Here is a 14,514-nt window from a genome sequence, read left to right on the forward strand (position 1 = left end):
TCCATTGGTTTTATTTTCTTTTGAGAATTGATTCATCTACTCCATAACTCAGGCATCTATCCCAAGGTGATTCTAGTATTGGTCAATGTCCTCCTAAGGGGGGATTGTATAATTATCCTCCATTCCAAAGTTTAAGTCTTTTAATTTTAGGAAAATAAAATCGCCAACACACCAAATCAATAATTCTACAAGCACTGCCCACCCCCCACCCCCACCCCCCTCATGGCCCAGGCAAATTAAGAAACTATGATTGGTTCCTGAGATGTAACCTGTGAGAGATAGTGGGTGGAGAAAGAAGCTTATAAATTGAGACTGGCAGGAAGTTGGGGTCTTTGGCATGTGTGTGAAGGAACAGAGTGGCCCCTTGCTGGGTTGTAGCTACAGGTCCATTATGGTGGCCAATAAATTAGAAAGCTATGTATCTCTCTACCTTTCTTACTTTTTCCCTCTCTTTACTACTACTACTTCTACTTTTGATTTAATAAAATTATTAAACTACAACCAGCCTCATAATTTTAAATATTATAGTATCCTGTCCTCACTTGGAAGGAGGCTGACTCAGACCTGAGCCATTTAGTGAAGAGGCTCAACTGCCTCCCTTCTAGTTTTTTAGCTCCTGAGTCCATACCAATCCAGGGGAAGCCGATACAGAGAAGTTGGTTCTTCCTCCATGCCAGGCCTTTGTTTCAAGGTTAGGGGTCGTTAGGAGGGAACCTCTGGATGCATAATAGTAGGGGAAGAATCCTGGCTTCTTGGGGCTCCTCTGGGACTGTTATTAACCCCTTGTTTTTCTGGAACTCAGTTTTATACCCTGTAAAACACTAGATAGGCCCAGGTGACTTCTCCCTTCTAGTGTTAGAGCCTTGTAAACCTTAAAATTTCTTAGACTTATAAATGTTGGAAATTTCACCATTGGGAAATTTCATACTTGAAAAATTTCCTATTGATAGTGGGTCTTGGCTATTGGAATGTGAACCCCATTGGCATGGGAGGTTCCTCCTCCTCCCTTCTTAAGATTACTTTAGGACAGAAACCTTTTGCTGAACAATGGAAAGGACTTTGACCTATGCTTAAGCATAGAACAGGAATTTCTTTGAGTCATGATTGATTTTAGAATTGATACAATGGAGATACTTGGAATGACAGAACCAGGTCTTGGAAATTGCAATCTCCACCCTACTCAGTCCTAACAGGATTTAGGAAGGGCTGCAGCATAGATCAAAATTTAATTATTCCAATCTCTACCCTACTCAGGGTAACAGGATTTAGGAAGGGCTGTAGCAAAAGATCAAGATTTAATTATTTGAGAATATGACCTCCAACAGACATGTGCAAAGCCACAGACCTCTGGGCGGTCCTGGGTTAAGCTAGAGCCACCATTGGCACAGGGAAAATGATGGACAGTGATTGGTAGATGTGAGAACTGAGGGGAGGGAACTTGGATGGGTTCCTTAAAGATAGAGGGGTCTGAGGACTGAGGGGTGGTTGGAGAGTTTTGGCTCTGAGTGGTTGGAGAGGTGCTCTGAGAAGCTTGCTCTGAAGGAAGTTGAAGGTGGGGGCTTCTGAGACTGTTTCTCCATTTTGGTCACGTGAGTAATAGGGACTGATCTCTTTTCTTTGCCCCAGCTATCTAAGGGCTTGGGCCTTTTGGCCCAGCCTAAACAGAAGGAGTATTTAAGCCCTATTCCCTTCTCTCCCCTTTCTCTCTCCCTCTCTCTCTATATATCTCTAATTCCTTTCTTCCTCCTGTTTGTAATTAAACTCTATAAAAGGCTGACGGCTGACTTGAGTTTTCATTTAGGAATTACATAGCTGAATTCCTTGGCAACCTTAAATTAATATATATCAGTCTTTTAAAGTGATTTCCTTGTCACAGCCTAGAAGTCAAGCCTATGAGTCAAGACAGCAGCACACCACAGCTCCAACAGGGACACAGCACTGTTTATTGAGCAGGAGGCACAGAAGAGGTAGCTGGCTCCACAATGCAAGTTAGGGCAGCATGCCAGGATGCAATGTGCATCTGGCAGACAGTGCCACCACCAGCTGGAGGGAGTGGTGGAGGAGCAGGACCCAGCACTAGAAGCTGCAGACTGGGCAGGGGGACAGCTCAGGGGGTGGGGGAAGCACTCATGTCTGTGGAGTAGAGTAGAGGCTGTGGTGATGGTGGCCAGCAGGCCCAGCCACCTGGGAGAAGAGGAGCGGTGCCGTTCGGGTCTGGTTTCCTCCACACCAGCCGGGCTCCCGCCCAATAGCACTGTACCAGCTGCCAGCCCCCAGGCTTCCCGACAGGCTGCAGGAAGAGATGGGGTGACTGAACACACAGGCCCCAACAAGCAATGGAGGTGCCCCAGACCATCCAAGCTGGGAACTATCCTTTAGTCCCAGGGGAAAGGTCAAGTGGCAGGAGGCAGGACGGCTAAGACTGCCAGAGCAGGGACATGGGAGATGGCAATGCCCTTGGGCCTAAGGCTCTTCAATCCCAGAGACCAACAGGTCACAGGAGGACCATGGCATCTTGACCCCCTCAGATGCACCCCCATACCTGGTACTCTCTCCCCGGCTGTGCTCCCAAGGTCCTCCCTCATCTTCACAATGTCCAGCCCGGTCAAAGAAGTAAGATCGAGAACCAAACACCTGCCCGTTGATAATTCGGCTGGTACTCTTTGCAAAGAGGTCAGAACAGGTTAGAGGCTCTGCACGTTCTCTCTCCCTTCGGTGATGCTCTACTCCACCCCCTTCAGATCCCCTCAAACAGTGGGCAGAGGAGGAGCTTACCAGGTCCTGTGGAGGCCGGTGTACCCGAAAGAAGCCAACAAGCAAGGTGGTGGGCAGCAGCTCCCACACAAACAGGATGAGGCCAAATACCAGGTAACCCTTGTCCCCTAGGTCATTCACCAGGTCAGCCTGATGGGGGAGGGGAGAGAGGAAAGGGACACATACCAGAGCAGCACCATGGAGGTCTCAGCCGGGTTCCTGGGCAGGGTCTTGGGAAAGACAGCTAAAGGCTCCCCAAGGACCGAGAAGGGGGAGGAGAGAGGAACCCACCCAGTAGCTCACCCACCTGGTCAGAGACGTTGTACCAGTCATAATCAAAGGTGTCCAGCCGGCTGTGAGGGGCCAGCGCCAGGGCTGCCAGGTTGTAGCAGGCCCGGCTGGCATACAGCAGGACCATGGCACCCCCCATGGCTGCAGCCTGGCACACACTGGTCCCCTAGCACACAGAGAGGCACTTACTCAAGGACAGAAGACTGATGCCCTCCATCTACATCCAGCTTCCTAGATCCTGCCCGGCCCCCTGGCCCAGTGGACTCTAGCTCTCTGTCCAGGCTCCACTCTCCCCTTGAAATGAGCTCTGAAGGCCCTGAGGCAAGCCCCTACCTTGGCCTCCAGGTAGATGCTGGTTGAGGGGGCCCGCCGAGCCACCAGGCAGAGACAGGCAGCCAGAGAGAGGGCACAGATCACAAAGAGCGAGTCGCTGACCAACACTCGAACCAGCAGCAGTGCCCAGGGCTGTGTTTGGCGCCGACGGGACAGCATGGCACACAGCACATTCACCAGCAGGAAGAGCAGCGAAGCCCCCACAAATGCCCCCCGCACGGCCAGCCTACGACCCACAGGCTCTGGTCAGTCCTGCCCGAGCTCAGCCCCCCCTAAGGTCACCCTTGCCCTTGGGGATCACCGCCCCCAGGACAGGCCTCTCCGGGTGCTGGCCACACTCCTAGGCAATGGCCTAGGGCACCCGCCAGGCTGGAGGAGGGCACCAGACGGGCATCACCACCACCAGCGAGAAAGCTGCTAGTTCTACCTGGGGCTGCCCTGGTGGAATCCCTGGTCTGAATTCTAGACAAGCCACAACCCCCTCTGGATGATGGGCCAGAATTGAGACTAACAGCTGCCAGCCTGAACCGCGTCCCCTAGTCCGGTTCTTGGGACTCCCGAGGGAGAGGGCCTCCCGCCGGGAATACTCACAGGCCCCGACTCATCTCCGGGTGCTGCTTTGTCTTGGCCTTAAACACCACCTGGGCCGAAAAGGCAGGAAGTGTCGGCGCCAGATCTGGCTGCCTGTGCCCTCCCCTGGCCGTCTGCCCCCAATCCTGGGCATCATTACCTGGGCAAAGTAGAGGTTCATGAGCGTGAGGGTGAAAAACTGGAGGCACACGGGGCAGCAATAAAGCAGCCAGAAGGGGAGGGGTCCCAGGCGGTTGGCTCGAGCAGTGTCTCGGAAGTAGAAGGAGAAGAGGGTGGTGCGCAGGGCGGCCCACAGCAGACACAGGGCCAGGAACACTGTCTGATAGCTGAGCCGTTTGTGCCCATAGAGCAGCACCAGCCAGAGCTGGGCATAGACGGAGAGGAAGAGCAGGCCATACAGTGTGGTGTAAGCAGCGGTGAGCCCCAGAGTCACCGCTGGGGGCAGCGCAGGCACCAGCCCTGCAGCAGGCACCAGCCGGGAGAGGTTGCCCTCCATGCCAGGCATGGGTCAAAAGGCAAAGGGCATGAGACAGCAGGAGGGTCCAGTCCAGGCAGTTGAGGCCTGGATCAGACAGACAGACAGAGCTTAAGAAACCCGGGGCTGAGAATCATCCACATGGGGCAGGGCCCAACCCTCCTCGCCGCCCCCCACCCCCCACCAGCTTCTCTTCCTCACAGACGGGATGGAGGGCAAAGCTGGGCATTGCTTAAAGCAGCTAACCCAGCCCGAAGCAAAGGGAGGAAAGGGGGACACGGGCAAACTGGGGAGGGGAGGGGAAGGGAGATGCTGGCTTTCCCACCTTTCTGGGTAATCCCCCCTCCCTTCCCCAGAGGGCTGGGGGGAGTCCTTCCCGGCCAGATCTACAGCTCCTCACCTCCCTTCCCAAGACTGAGGGTTTCCCCACCCGGTGGGATGGGTTTCCCCACAATTCTGGGCCTCTCCGGGCTTGGGGGTGGGGGAGGTGCCTGTCACTGCCCCCCCCCGAGACCTGGGGGGTACCCAGGTTACGGGGGGGTGCCGGTCTGGAACTCCGCCTCCAGTCCGGTGGCTCCCCCTCTCTAAGAGTCCGCGGGGGGCCGTCCCCCGCTCCGCAGCGAGTGCCCCCCCGGAGAGCTGGGATCTCCCCGTCAGGGGCTGCAGTCTGAGGGTCTCTGGGGGTGGGTCCAGGGTTTCTTTCCCCGTGGGGGGGCTCGGGGGTCTCTCGAGGGACTCCGAGGAGGAAGTCAAGGTCTCCCCGGGACTCCTAGCCCTCCCTCAGGCGCCCCGTCACGTCACGTCACGTCACGTCAAGACGAGTCCTGCCCCGCGCGGCCCGGGTCCCCGGGCTTCGGGCCAGATCCGCTGTACTCCGCTGCGCCGCGATCCGGGGGAGCCGGCCCCGCTGCCGGGACCCGGCCTCAGGTTCCCCGGCTCCCCGGGTCCCCGGGTCCCGGGCTCCACCCCCGCCTCCACCAACGCCTCCGCCTCCGGAGGTCACTGCGCATGCGCTGAGCCCGGCCCTACGCAAGGTGCGCAGCGCCCCGCCCCGGGTGCCGAGAGCGCGCGCGCTGCCGCTGGCGTAGACACGACCGGGAATGGCCGCGTGCTGCGCTTCGGAAGGGCGCCTAGGGGAGGAGGGGCCGTCACCGTGGAGACCAGGAAGCTACCGCTTTTCCAGCCTCCGAGCCCTGGCTCCTTTTCAGCCAATCCTCGCCCTCAGACTTGGCCCCACCCCCTACCCCCGAACGCAGGGTGGTGCCTTCAGTAGGTCTTGAGGGGCTTGGACTGGTTTCATTCCCTTCAGACCCAGAGTAACGGACTTCCGCCCCTATCCAAGATGGCGGCCAGCCACTGCCCGCCCAGGAGTTAACCCTTTGGGTGCAGATGTCCTGGAGCCACGCCTTGGGCCGCTGCGGCACGTGTGGATGCACCTAGGGGAGGAGCCTCGTAGTGCTTCTCATTACTTTAAGGATCCTTGTGGCAGCCTGGCCTTTCATTACAGGAGCCATTAATTACAACCATAGCACCCCTCTGGGCTCGCTTCCCCACCTGGGCTGGCCCTGACTGGTTAGGTGGCAGAGGAATACTTACTTCTACAGCCAGGGCGCTGGGGGTAAGAGTGGGGTCAGCTCTCCTCGGAGAGCATCCACACATGAGCCCCAATCGGTGGGCTTCTCCTTTACTATCAGCCAGCTCTTAAGGCTAGCAAAGGGTTTGACAAATCCTCTCCCCTCTCCCTGCAGCAAAGATGCTCGAATGAAGAGGAGTCAGTGGGCAAATCTCACAAATACATGCCAGGCCCAAAGGGGAAGAGCCAACCTAAACCTAAAGTACAATGGAGTGTGCTGGCCTGCTTGGGGGGAGGAGGGGTTTGCAATGCAACTCACAGCCCTGCAATGGAAAGGCCTCGACTCCCCCCTGGCCCCAGTTGTGCAGAGATGGATGGTCACACCCTTAATCTTCCCATCACAACCCCCTCCCCCCATTCTTTCATCCAATCGATTCTGGTAAAATCCCCTAGCTTGTTTTTTGTCCTCCTGACACCCCAGGCCATCTATCCCCCCTATTTACACCTGCTACACTCTCCTCTCTTCTCTAGCTCAGCTCCTTATTGAACAAGGATTCCTGGGGTAGACTAGGTTCCTGGAAGGGCTCAGGGGACTCCCTGAGAGGAACTTCTGTGGATTACGTGCATGTAGATCTTATATTTGCCCAGTCTCCAGATTTAGGTGTCTTCCCCCGAGGGAAGGTGAGGAGGTAGGCAGAGTTTTTAAAAACATCCTATTTCTTCTCTTTGGGTCCTCAGAATCAAACACGGCCTCTTACTCTTGGGAAATTCAGGCACTGTTTTCTCTCAGACTGATTGGAGGAGGGGAATTTGGCAGTTTGGATTTAGTCAGAACTAGTGGGTGTTTGTTCTATGCATTTGAATTATTCCAAGCTTCTGAGAGGTTGGGGAATGCTTGACTTGTATCTGAAGGACTTCCCCATTAATTTCCTGGGTCATTTAGCCCATTGGGACTCCCTAGGGTATACACAGAAGAGGGGAGGGGGAATTAGTTCACTATTGGTGTTATCAAGTCATTCCTACCCTGTCTGGTGACTCTTATTTGGGCTTTTCTTGGCAGAGATACTGGAGTAGTTTGCTATTTCCTTCTCTAGCTCATTTTACAAATGACGAAACTGAGGCAGATAGAGTGAAGTGACTTGCTGGTGCCACACAGCTAGCAAGTGCTTGAGGTCAGATTCGAACTCAGGAATTTGAGGCTTCCTGACTCCAGGCCCAGTACCACCTGGCTGCCCTATTTCATTCCATATATGATCATTATAATCACATTAATGACACTGAGAACATAAAAGGCAGCATGGAGGTGTCACTAGAAAGCCAGGATCGCAGTCAGGAAGTCCAAGTCCAGCCTCTAACATATCCTGGATATATGGCCTTGGGCAAGTCACTGCTTAACCTCTAAGCAGCCCTATAAGATGACCTAAAAGTATTCCAGTTTAGGACCACAGATCTGGGGCCAAAAGGGACTTTGGAGCTCTTTACCAATGAGGAAAGTAAGGCCCACAGAGGGAAACAACTCCCCCAAGGACATTCTCCAGCCTCAGCCAGGGTGCTGTACCTGGCCTTGCATGTTCCCATCAGTAGAAGCCAGAAGTTCCCTCGGTTGAGGATCTCACAGGCCCCAACCAAAACAATGGCCGCCAGCTGCCTTTGACTCTTGGAACTTGCCTTTAGGGGAAGACCCTGCCTGGCCTAGTGTGGCCTAGGAGTGACAGAAAAGCCCCCAACCTCAATCGCCCTTTTTGTCCCCCATCCTATCAGAGATCCATTCCCAAGACCACCCCCCTTTTTGTGCCCCTTGTAAGTTAGCCAGCCCCTGGCTCCAGCCTCCTTCCCAATCCTGTCCCAGGATGTTTGCAGTCCTCAATTCCCCAAAAGGCATAGAGGTCCCCCAAGTCTATTGCTCTTGGGGGAATCATCTTTCCCAGAGCCCCAGAGCCCGGGCTATGTGGCAGCCGGATAGGAAAGATTTGTCTCTTTTCCTGATTAAAGATTTGGTTTTATGACTACTTTAGTGGTTCTGTGTTTTTCCAAGTTGATGTGCTGAGCTTTCTAGGAGTCACTCAGTCAGTCAACAAACATGTCTTAAGGACCTACTGTGTGCTGGGCACTGGTCAGTGCTAAGGCCACCCAGAGTTCGGCTCAGAGCTCTGTCCATCCAGGATAAATGGGGAAGTCTCAAAGAGAGGAAGGGCCACACTGGGAAGAGAAGGGCCCAGGCTTTCGGTCCCCCCCTTTACAGAGGCTAGCACTGTTCTCAGGGGCCCAGGCAAGCCAATTTCCAGACAGAGACAAAGAAAATCACTACCTGATGGGTCCAGGCAGTCAGGAGGGGGAGGAAGTGGGGAATAGAGGGGGCCTCCAGCCTCCCCCTCTGGATAGGGAGGGAGGGAGCATCTGGGTTCAAACCGGGTCTCTTCGGCCTTCTCCAAGTGGCCTTGGGCAAGTCACCTGTGTCTCAGTGGGTTTTCCCAGTCAGGCAACAAGCATATCCCGGGGCAGGGTGGGAAAGAAGACGTGAACTGCCCTCAGGGAGCTTCCCTTCCAGCGTCCATCTGGCAGGGGCGGGGAGCTTGGGCAGCCGGCCTTCGGGGCTCCCGCAATCTCGGCCGCCCCACTTCCCGGCGCTGGAGCCTCAGAGGAAGCAAGCCCAGAGCCAGAGGAAGAAGCCAGAGCGGGAGGGAGGCTGGCCCCGGGGCTGGGAGAGGAGGAGCCTGCGGCCAGAGGGGCTGGGAGGCGGGGCCTTCCCTCGCAGCCGGGGGTGACATCGCGGGCGCTGATTGGGTCAGGTTCATGACAGTTTCTCTCACCCAGGCAACGGGGGCTGGGCTCCCACCGAAACAGGAGAGAGGAGGAGGGGGAGGAGAGAGCCCGGGAGCCGAGCACAGGGACCTGGCTGCTGCCCCTCGGGAGTCGGAGACCCCCTCCTGGTAAGCGTCCTTCGGCCGGGGCCGGGGCCGGAGCCGGGGCCGGGATCGGGGCCGAAGGCGGGCCCGGCAGGGCGGGGCAGGGGGGAGCCAGGCAGGCCGGCAGGCGGGGAAATTCTCGGGAATGCCCCGCGGGGAAGAGACTCGGGAGGGATGGAGGCGCCGGCAGGCCCTGCCTCAGTTTCCTCCTCTGTCCAATGGAGAAGAGGATCCGGGCTCTACTTCCCGCCCCCCTGGTGCCGGGAGGGGAGGGCTCTCCAGGAAGGAATTCCCCCTCCGGAGGGAATTGCCGCCCCAGCCTGTTCTTCGGGGCCGGCCCTGCCCTCCCCCCACTGTTTGGGGTCACGCTGACTGGGAGGGGGCTTGGGCGAGTCGCCGCCCCGCCAGGCCTGTTTTCTCTTCTGTCAAATGGAAGTAAATATCTGACCGGCGGGGGGAGGGGGGCGGTGCTGGAGGCGGGCGGAGCCCCAGAACTTTGGCCTGGAAGTCCCAAGAGCTGGAGTCACTGCCCCCCCCCCCCATCCCTCGGGCTCTTCCCTCCGTCCTCCACGTGTCTGGGGCAGTAGGAAGAGTTCTGTCTCTCCAATCAGGGCTCTGGGTTCAAATCCTCCCCTAGAACTTCCCTCCCTGTATCTGGCAGGAACAAAAACCACTCAGGAAGCCGATGAAGCCCATGTGTCAGGCAGAGGAGAGGCGGCCCCTGCCGGCCTTCTTCCTGGGCTGGAGGCCCCCAGCCTGGCCCTCTTGTGCCAGGGCTGACCCGGGGGGCCTCCTCTTTGGCCTCACTTTCCTTGAGGACCCTGAGGATGGGGGGGCCCCTGCGGCCAGCCGGCCACTGTCTCTCTCCTCCCCAGGCCGGACGATGTCTCCCGCCCCGTGAGCATGTTTCAGATCCCAGAGTTTGAGCCGGGCGAGCAGGAAGACGGCTCTGATCGGGCGCCGGGGCAGCCCGGGGGGCCAGGCAGACGCAGCTCCGCAGCCCCTGGAGCCCAGCGCCACGAGGGTAGGTGCCCGGGACAGCCCATTCCCCAGATGGGAAACTAAAGGCCTTGGCGGAGGCCTGGAGATGGCAGGTCCCAGGTTCGAATCCAGCCTCAGACACTTCCTCTCCGGGTGACACCCCCCCACCCCACCCATGGCCCAGCCGGACCTGCCCCGGGAGGCAGGGGCTACTCTCCTCCCCAACTTACAGATGGGGAAACTGAGGCTCGGGGCATCCACTAGTGTGGGAAGGGAGATGGGGGCATCCGTGACCTGGCCCAAGTCTGCCCTCCTCGGCTTGGGAGAGCCTTCCTTTATGGGAGCCCAGGCCCCGGGTTCAAGTCTCAGCTCTGGGACCCTGGCCAAGTGATTCCCCCCCCCCCCCCCACAAACCTCTCCCACATGCTGCCCTGTGGGTTGTAAAGGGCTTCTAAGGCCAGCCCAGCCGGCAGGGACCGAGGCCAGATTGGAACCCAGGACCTCCCTGCCCGCTGACTGAGGTGCCCCCATCTCCCTAGAGAGCGGGTGATGAGGAGTTCTGGGGGTCCCCGGCCACCTGGACACCCCCCCGCTGTGGCCCTGCCAGTCTGGAGCGCTCGGCCCTTCCCGGGTGCCCCTCTGGGCCCCTCGTGGCGCCCTCCTTGCCTCCTTTCTCCCAACGTCCGATGAGCTGGAGAAGCACCCGAGGCCGGGGTGCCCTGGGCCAGGCCCTTCCTCTCTCTCCTGGGGCTTCTACCGGTCAGCAGCGCCCTGTTGGGACGAGAATGTCTGGGCGTTAGGGGAGCAGTTCGGACCTGGCTGACCCGGGCAGGGAACTCTGCAGCCTTAAACCCCGGCCGGGCGGCCTCCACCGCCTGGCCCTGACTGCCGTAGCCCGGCAGTATGGAGACTAGGAGGGGAGGGTTGGGAAACAAGCTTTAATGAGGACAAGATGGGGGAGGCAGAAGATGATGCAGGGGTCTGAGGGGACCTCAAGCTGAGGCCGATTTCTGGCCCCACAGGGGCCTCTCCAATCCTCCAGGGGTTTGTGCTGGCCGTAGGGACAGGGCTGGGAGCTGAATGAACAGGCCAGGTGAGGGCCTGAGACCCGACCTGCAGGTGCTGTGAGGGCCCCGAAGGGGCCTCCTTTTGCACCCCCAGCCCAAGTATACAGTAGGCACTTAATTAGTGCCGACAGGAGGCAGGGGCAAGAGTGGGTCAGTGGAAGGGAAGGGGAGGCTGGGGAGGAGTCCGGGACCTGTGCGTTAGAGAGAGGCCCACGTGGGAGAGCCAAAGGGAAACTAATGATATTAGGATGAATTAATGATGGCGGGAATGCATGAATGAATTCTTCCCAGGCGCGGGGGACAGGCGGCCCCGCCTGATCTCCTACCCCCCACTCCGGGAGGGGCCGGCGGTGGAGGTGGGTCCCGAGGCCGGAGCCCAGGCAGAGCGGGCCGAGGCGGAGGAGGACCGGGGCCTGTTCCGGAGCCGCTCCAGCTCTGCACCCCCTATCCTCTGGGCCGCGCGGCGATATGGCAGCGAGCTCCGCAGAATGAGCGACGAGTTCGATTGCAGCTTCAAGGTACCCGTAGAGGGAGCCTGACGGCCGCGGGGCATGTTGGTCTTTGTAGTCGCGGCGTTCCCGAAGGTCTGAGAAAGGGAGACGGGCCAGGAAGTGGGCGACCAGAAGCGAGGGGCAAAGGAGGGAGTCGGGTGGGACACACGCCCGCGTTGGCCTATCCCTTGAAGCCTTTGCTCTTTACACCTCTAACAGGGACTTCCGCGCCCGAAGAGCGCCGGCACTGCGAGCCAGATGCGTCGGAGCCACGGTTGGACCCGCACCGTCCAGTCTTGGTTCGGGCGGAATTTGGGGAAAGGGGGCGCCGGTCCTTCCCACTAACCTCCTCTTTCTAAGCACTGCGATGCTGAAGTAGTTTGACGGCCATGTTGGGTAAGGGCGGAAGTGCCCTTCCCCTACTTCCAGGGGCCGGGAAGAAGCGCAAATTTTCAGGGCGTCAGGGAGCCTCTCCCGCGACTGGAATCCTCAGCTGCGGGAAGCATTTGGGGAACTAGGGTGCTGGGATCAACACTGTCGGCCGGCTGTTTTCGCCCACAACCAACATGGCCGCCACCAGAAGCGACTCTGCAATTCGTCTTCCAGGCCCGCCCCCCAATTATCGGCTTCTGGGCGGGGCCTCACTGCGCCTGCGCCTTGTGAACAAGGAGCCGAGGTTAACCATTTCCCCCCCAAGAAACTGCTTTGAAGGCAGACACATGGGTTCTCTGTGTGCACGAGGCAATAAAACTGAGGTCGTTTGTTGTGGTGTCACCTGCTTCTCTTCTCCCACTCCTGGGGCTGGGCCGCCACAGCACCTCCCCACACACTGGAGCCTCAGTGTTCTGACGGCACTCTGCTTCTCAAAAGCTTGCTTTAGCTCCCCATTGCCTCTGCAATAAAAGGGCAGGCCTGGCATCTTAATTACGGATTGGAGAATCTTGCGCTTCCGGGGCAACTAGGTGATGGAAGAACCGAGTTCAAATTCCGCCTCAAACACTTCTTGGGCAAGTCATTTAATGCTATTGGCCTTGGTTTCCCCATCAATAAAAATAAGGAAATGGCAAACCATACCAGTATCTTTGCACACACACACCCCACCCCCCAAAAAAAGTGAGATCAGGGAAGGAAGAATAAAACACAGCTGTTTAAGCCAGTAATTGTTGGGGCAGCTGGGTAGTTCAGTGGATTGAGAGCCAGGCCTAGAGATGTGAGGTCCTGGGTTCAAATCTGGCCTCAGACACTTCCCAACTGTGTGACTCTAGACAAGTCACTTGACCCCCATTGCCTAGCCCTTACTACTCTTCTGCCTTAGAACCAATACAGAGTATTGACTCCAATCTGTAAAGTAAGGGTTTAAAAAAAAAAGCCAGTAATTGTGACTATGTGCCACCACCAAGTACTATGTCATGAAGGAAGGCAAAAACAGCTCATTTCCTCATCTATAAAAAGGATTGGACTAGATGTTCTCCAGGTTCCCTTCCAGGGATCCCCCGTGATTCCTCTCCAGGACTCAGTTTCTTCTGGGAAGGGGAGGGAGGGACAGAAGCAAGTGACAGATAGCCAAGAAAGGTTACATCTGGGCAGAGAGATGGTGAGAAGCCTTGAATGTCAGGAAGTTCAATTTGAACTTAGCATTAAAGAGAAAGCAGGTTTGAGAAGTAATTGAGACATTTAGTTCAAGCCCATTTTTCAGATTGGGAAAATGAAGCCAGGAAAACTGACATGGTTTGAGTAGGTAGACAAGCTGAGATTCTCAGTCCCAAAAGTAGGGACCTAGCAAAGTGTGGGATGGCCACGAGGTAAAGGGTCAGGGCTGGGCAGCTCCATCAGGCATCCACACCCTCCTGCTGACCCATGTGACCCTAGGGGGCTGGGGAGGGGCCAGTTCAGGAACCTGGGACTCCTTGGTGAAGTTATTACTTCACAATCTCCCCTGTGCCTCCCTTCCTCCCCACCCCATCTCCTGTTTTCTCTGGACTTTGTGGCAAAAGGCAAAAGAACAGTTCTTTGGCAGGAGATAAAAAACTGCCTTCCTCTCCCAGCAAAGGCATTTAAGTCCTAATGGGTGGGAAGGCAAGAGGAGGAGGAGGGAGAGTTTTAAGTCCTCAGCCTGACCCAGGAGCCATGGGGGCAGGTCAGCAGCCGAGGATCATGGGCCATCTGAGCTGGGAAGCATAGAATTGAGAGCATAGAATGTGGGAGCCAAAGGACACCCCAGAACAGAATGTGAGCTAGGAGGAAGCTCAGAGACTGCGCCAACCTCACCCTTTAACAATAAGGGAGAGCTGCAGCCCAAAGCAGGGAACGCATGCCCTGAGGTCCCCCACCCCAAAGCCCAGGTTTGAGTCCGGCTCCTCTCGCTTTCATCTGTGATGTCCACTAACTAGGCCAGGCTACCTCCCTGTGGACCTGCCTCTTGGTAACCCTGTTGCTGGTCCCCTGGGGCTGACTAGAGCCTGTCTCCTGCTGTTTGGGGCCCCAGCTGGGCAGCAGGCTCACAGCCATGCTGGGAGGCACGTGCTTGGGGGAAGAGCTCTCCAGCTTGTTACACCTTAAATAGAAGGCACACTCCAGAAATAGCTGCCCCAGGGACCCTGCCCAGCAGTTAGGCTCTCCCCAGGGTTCAGCCCATCAGCAAAGTGACAGCAAGCAGAGTAGAGCAGGCAGATCCCCTACACCTACAGCCTGGTGCCCAGGAAGAGCTCCTGATGGCTGGCTTAGGGTAGAACAGGGCAGGGAGGAGCCGTGGCGGGTAAAGAGCTAAAGACCTTGACTCGGGACCCCTGGGTTATTTCCTTTCTAGCATCCTCTCCATCTATGCCGCGACAAATCTAGGGCATCCCAGAAGTCTCTCATTAAAGTGGTTCTCAGACTTGATCTGGAGAACCCTGGGTCCACTAGGACCTAAAGCCAACCCTTAGGAGGACAACAGCACAAGGTCAGCAGCCCACATAGACCCCCTCCCTGAAATCATGGACACAGTATTCAGGATAACAAGAAATGGGGCAGTTGGACGAGCAAACAGATGGGCCCACATTGGGCTATTAAA

At 57.1% G+C, this 14,514-nt stretch overlaps 2 protein-coding genes across 4 annotated transcripts; one reads left to right on the top strand and one right to left on the bottom strand.

Moving 5' to 3' along the window:
* Positions 1-1,920: 1,920 nt before the first annotated feature.
* GPR137 (G protein-coupled receptor 137) lies at positions 1,921-10,670 on the bottom strand. 2 transcript variants are annotated; one of them, XM_007506675.3, is made up of 8 exons: positions 10,571-10,670; positions 4,109-4,531; positions 3,970-4,019; positions 3,379-3,604; positions 3,062-3,211; positions 2,776-2,904; positions 2,543-2,661; positions 1,921-2,290 (listed from the first exon to the last, which is right to left on the bottom strand). In XM_007506675.3, exons 2-8 carry the CDS (start codon positions 4,472-4,474, stop codon positions 2,128-2,130), a joined length of 1,203 nt encoding a protein of 400 aa, XP_007506737.1. In that variant the 5' UTR covers positions 4,475-4,531; positions 10,571-10,670; the 3' UTR covers positions 1,921-2,127. The 2 variants fall into 2 exon arrangements, with proteins under 2 accessions (XP_007506737.1, XP_007506736.1); XM_007506674.3 differs by lacking the exon at positions 10,571-10,670 and adding an exon at positions 4,845-5,456.
* Positions 8,796-12,236, top strand: BAD (BCL2 associated agonist of cell death). 2 transcript variants are annotated; one of them, XM_001380520.4, is made up of 4 exons: positions 8,796-8,947; positions 9,799-9,947; positions 11,263-11,489; positions 11,682-12,236. In XM_001380520.4, exons 1-4 carry the CDS (start codon positions 8,811-8,813, stop codon positions 11,805-11,807), a joined length of 639 nt encoding a protein of 212 aa, XP_001380557.3. In that variant the 5' UTR covers positions 8,796-8,810; the 3' UTR covers positions 11,808-12,236. The 2 variants fall into 2 exon arrangements, with proteins under 2 accessions (XP_001380557.3, XP_016282891.2); XM_016427405.2 differs by having other exon boundaries at positions 8,853-8,947; positions 9,773-9,947.
* Positions 12,237-14,514: the final 2,278 nt, after the last annotated feature.

Source organism: Monodelphis domestica, chromosome 6 (genome assembly GCF_027887165.1).
Source record: "Monodelphis domestica isolate mMonDom1 chromosome 6, mMonDom1.pri, whole genome shotgun sequence".
NCBI lineage: Eukaryota > Metazoa > Chordata > Mammalia > Didelphimorphia > Didelphidae > Monodelphis > Monodelphis domestica.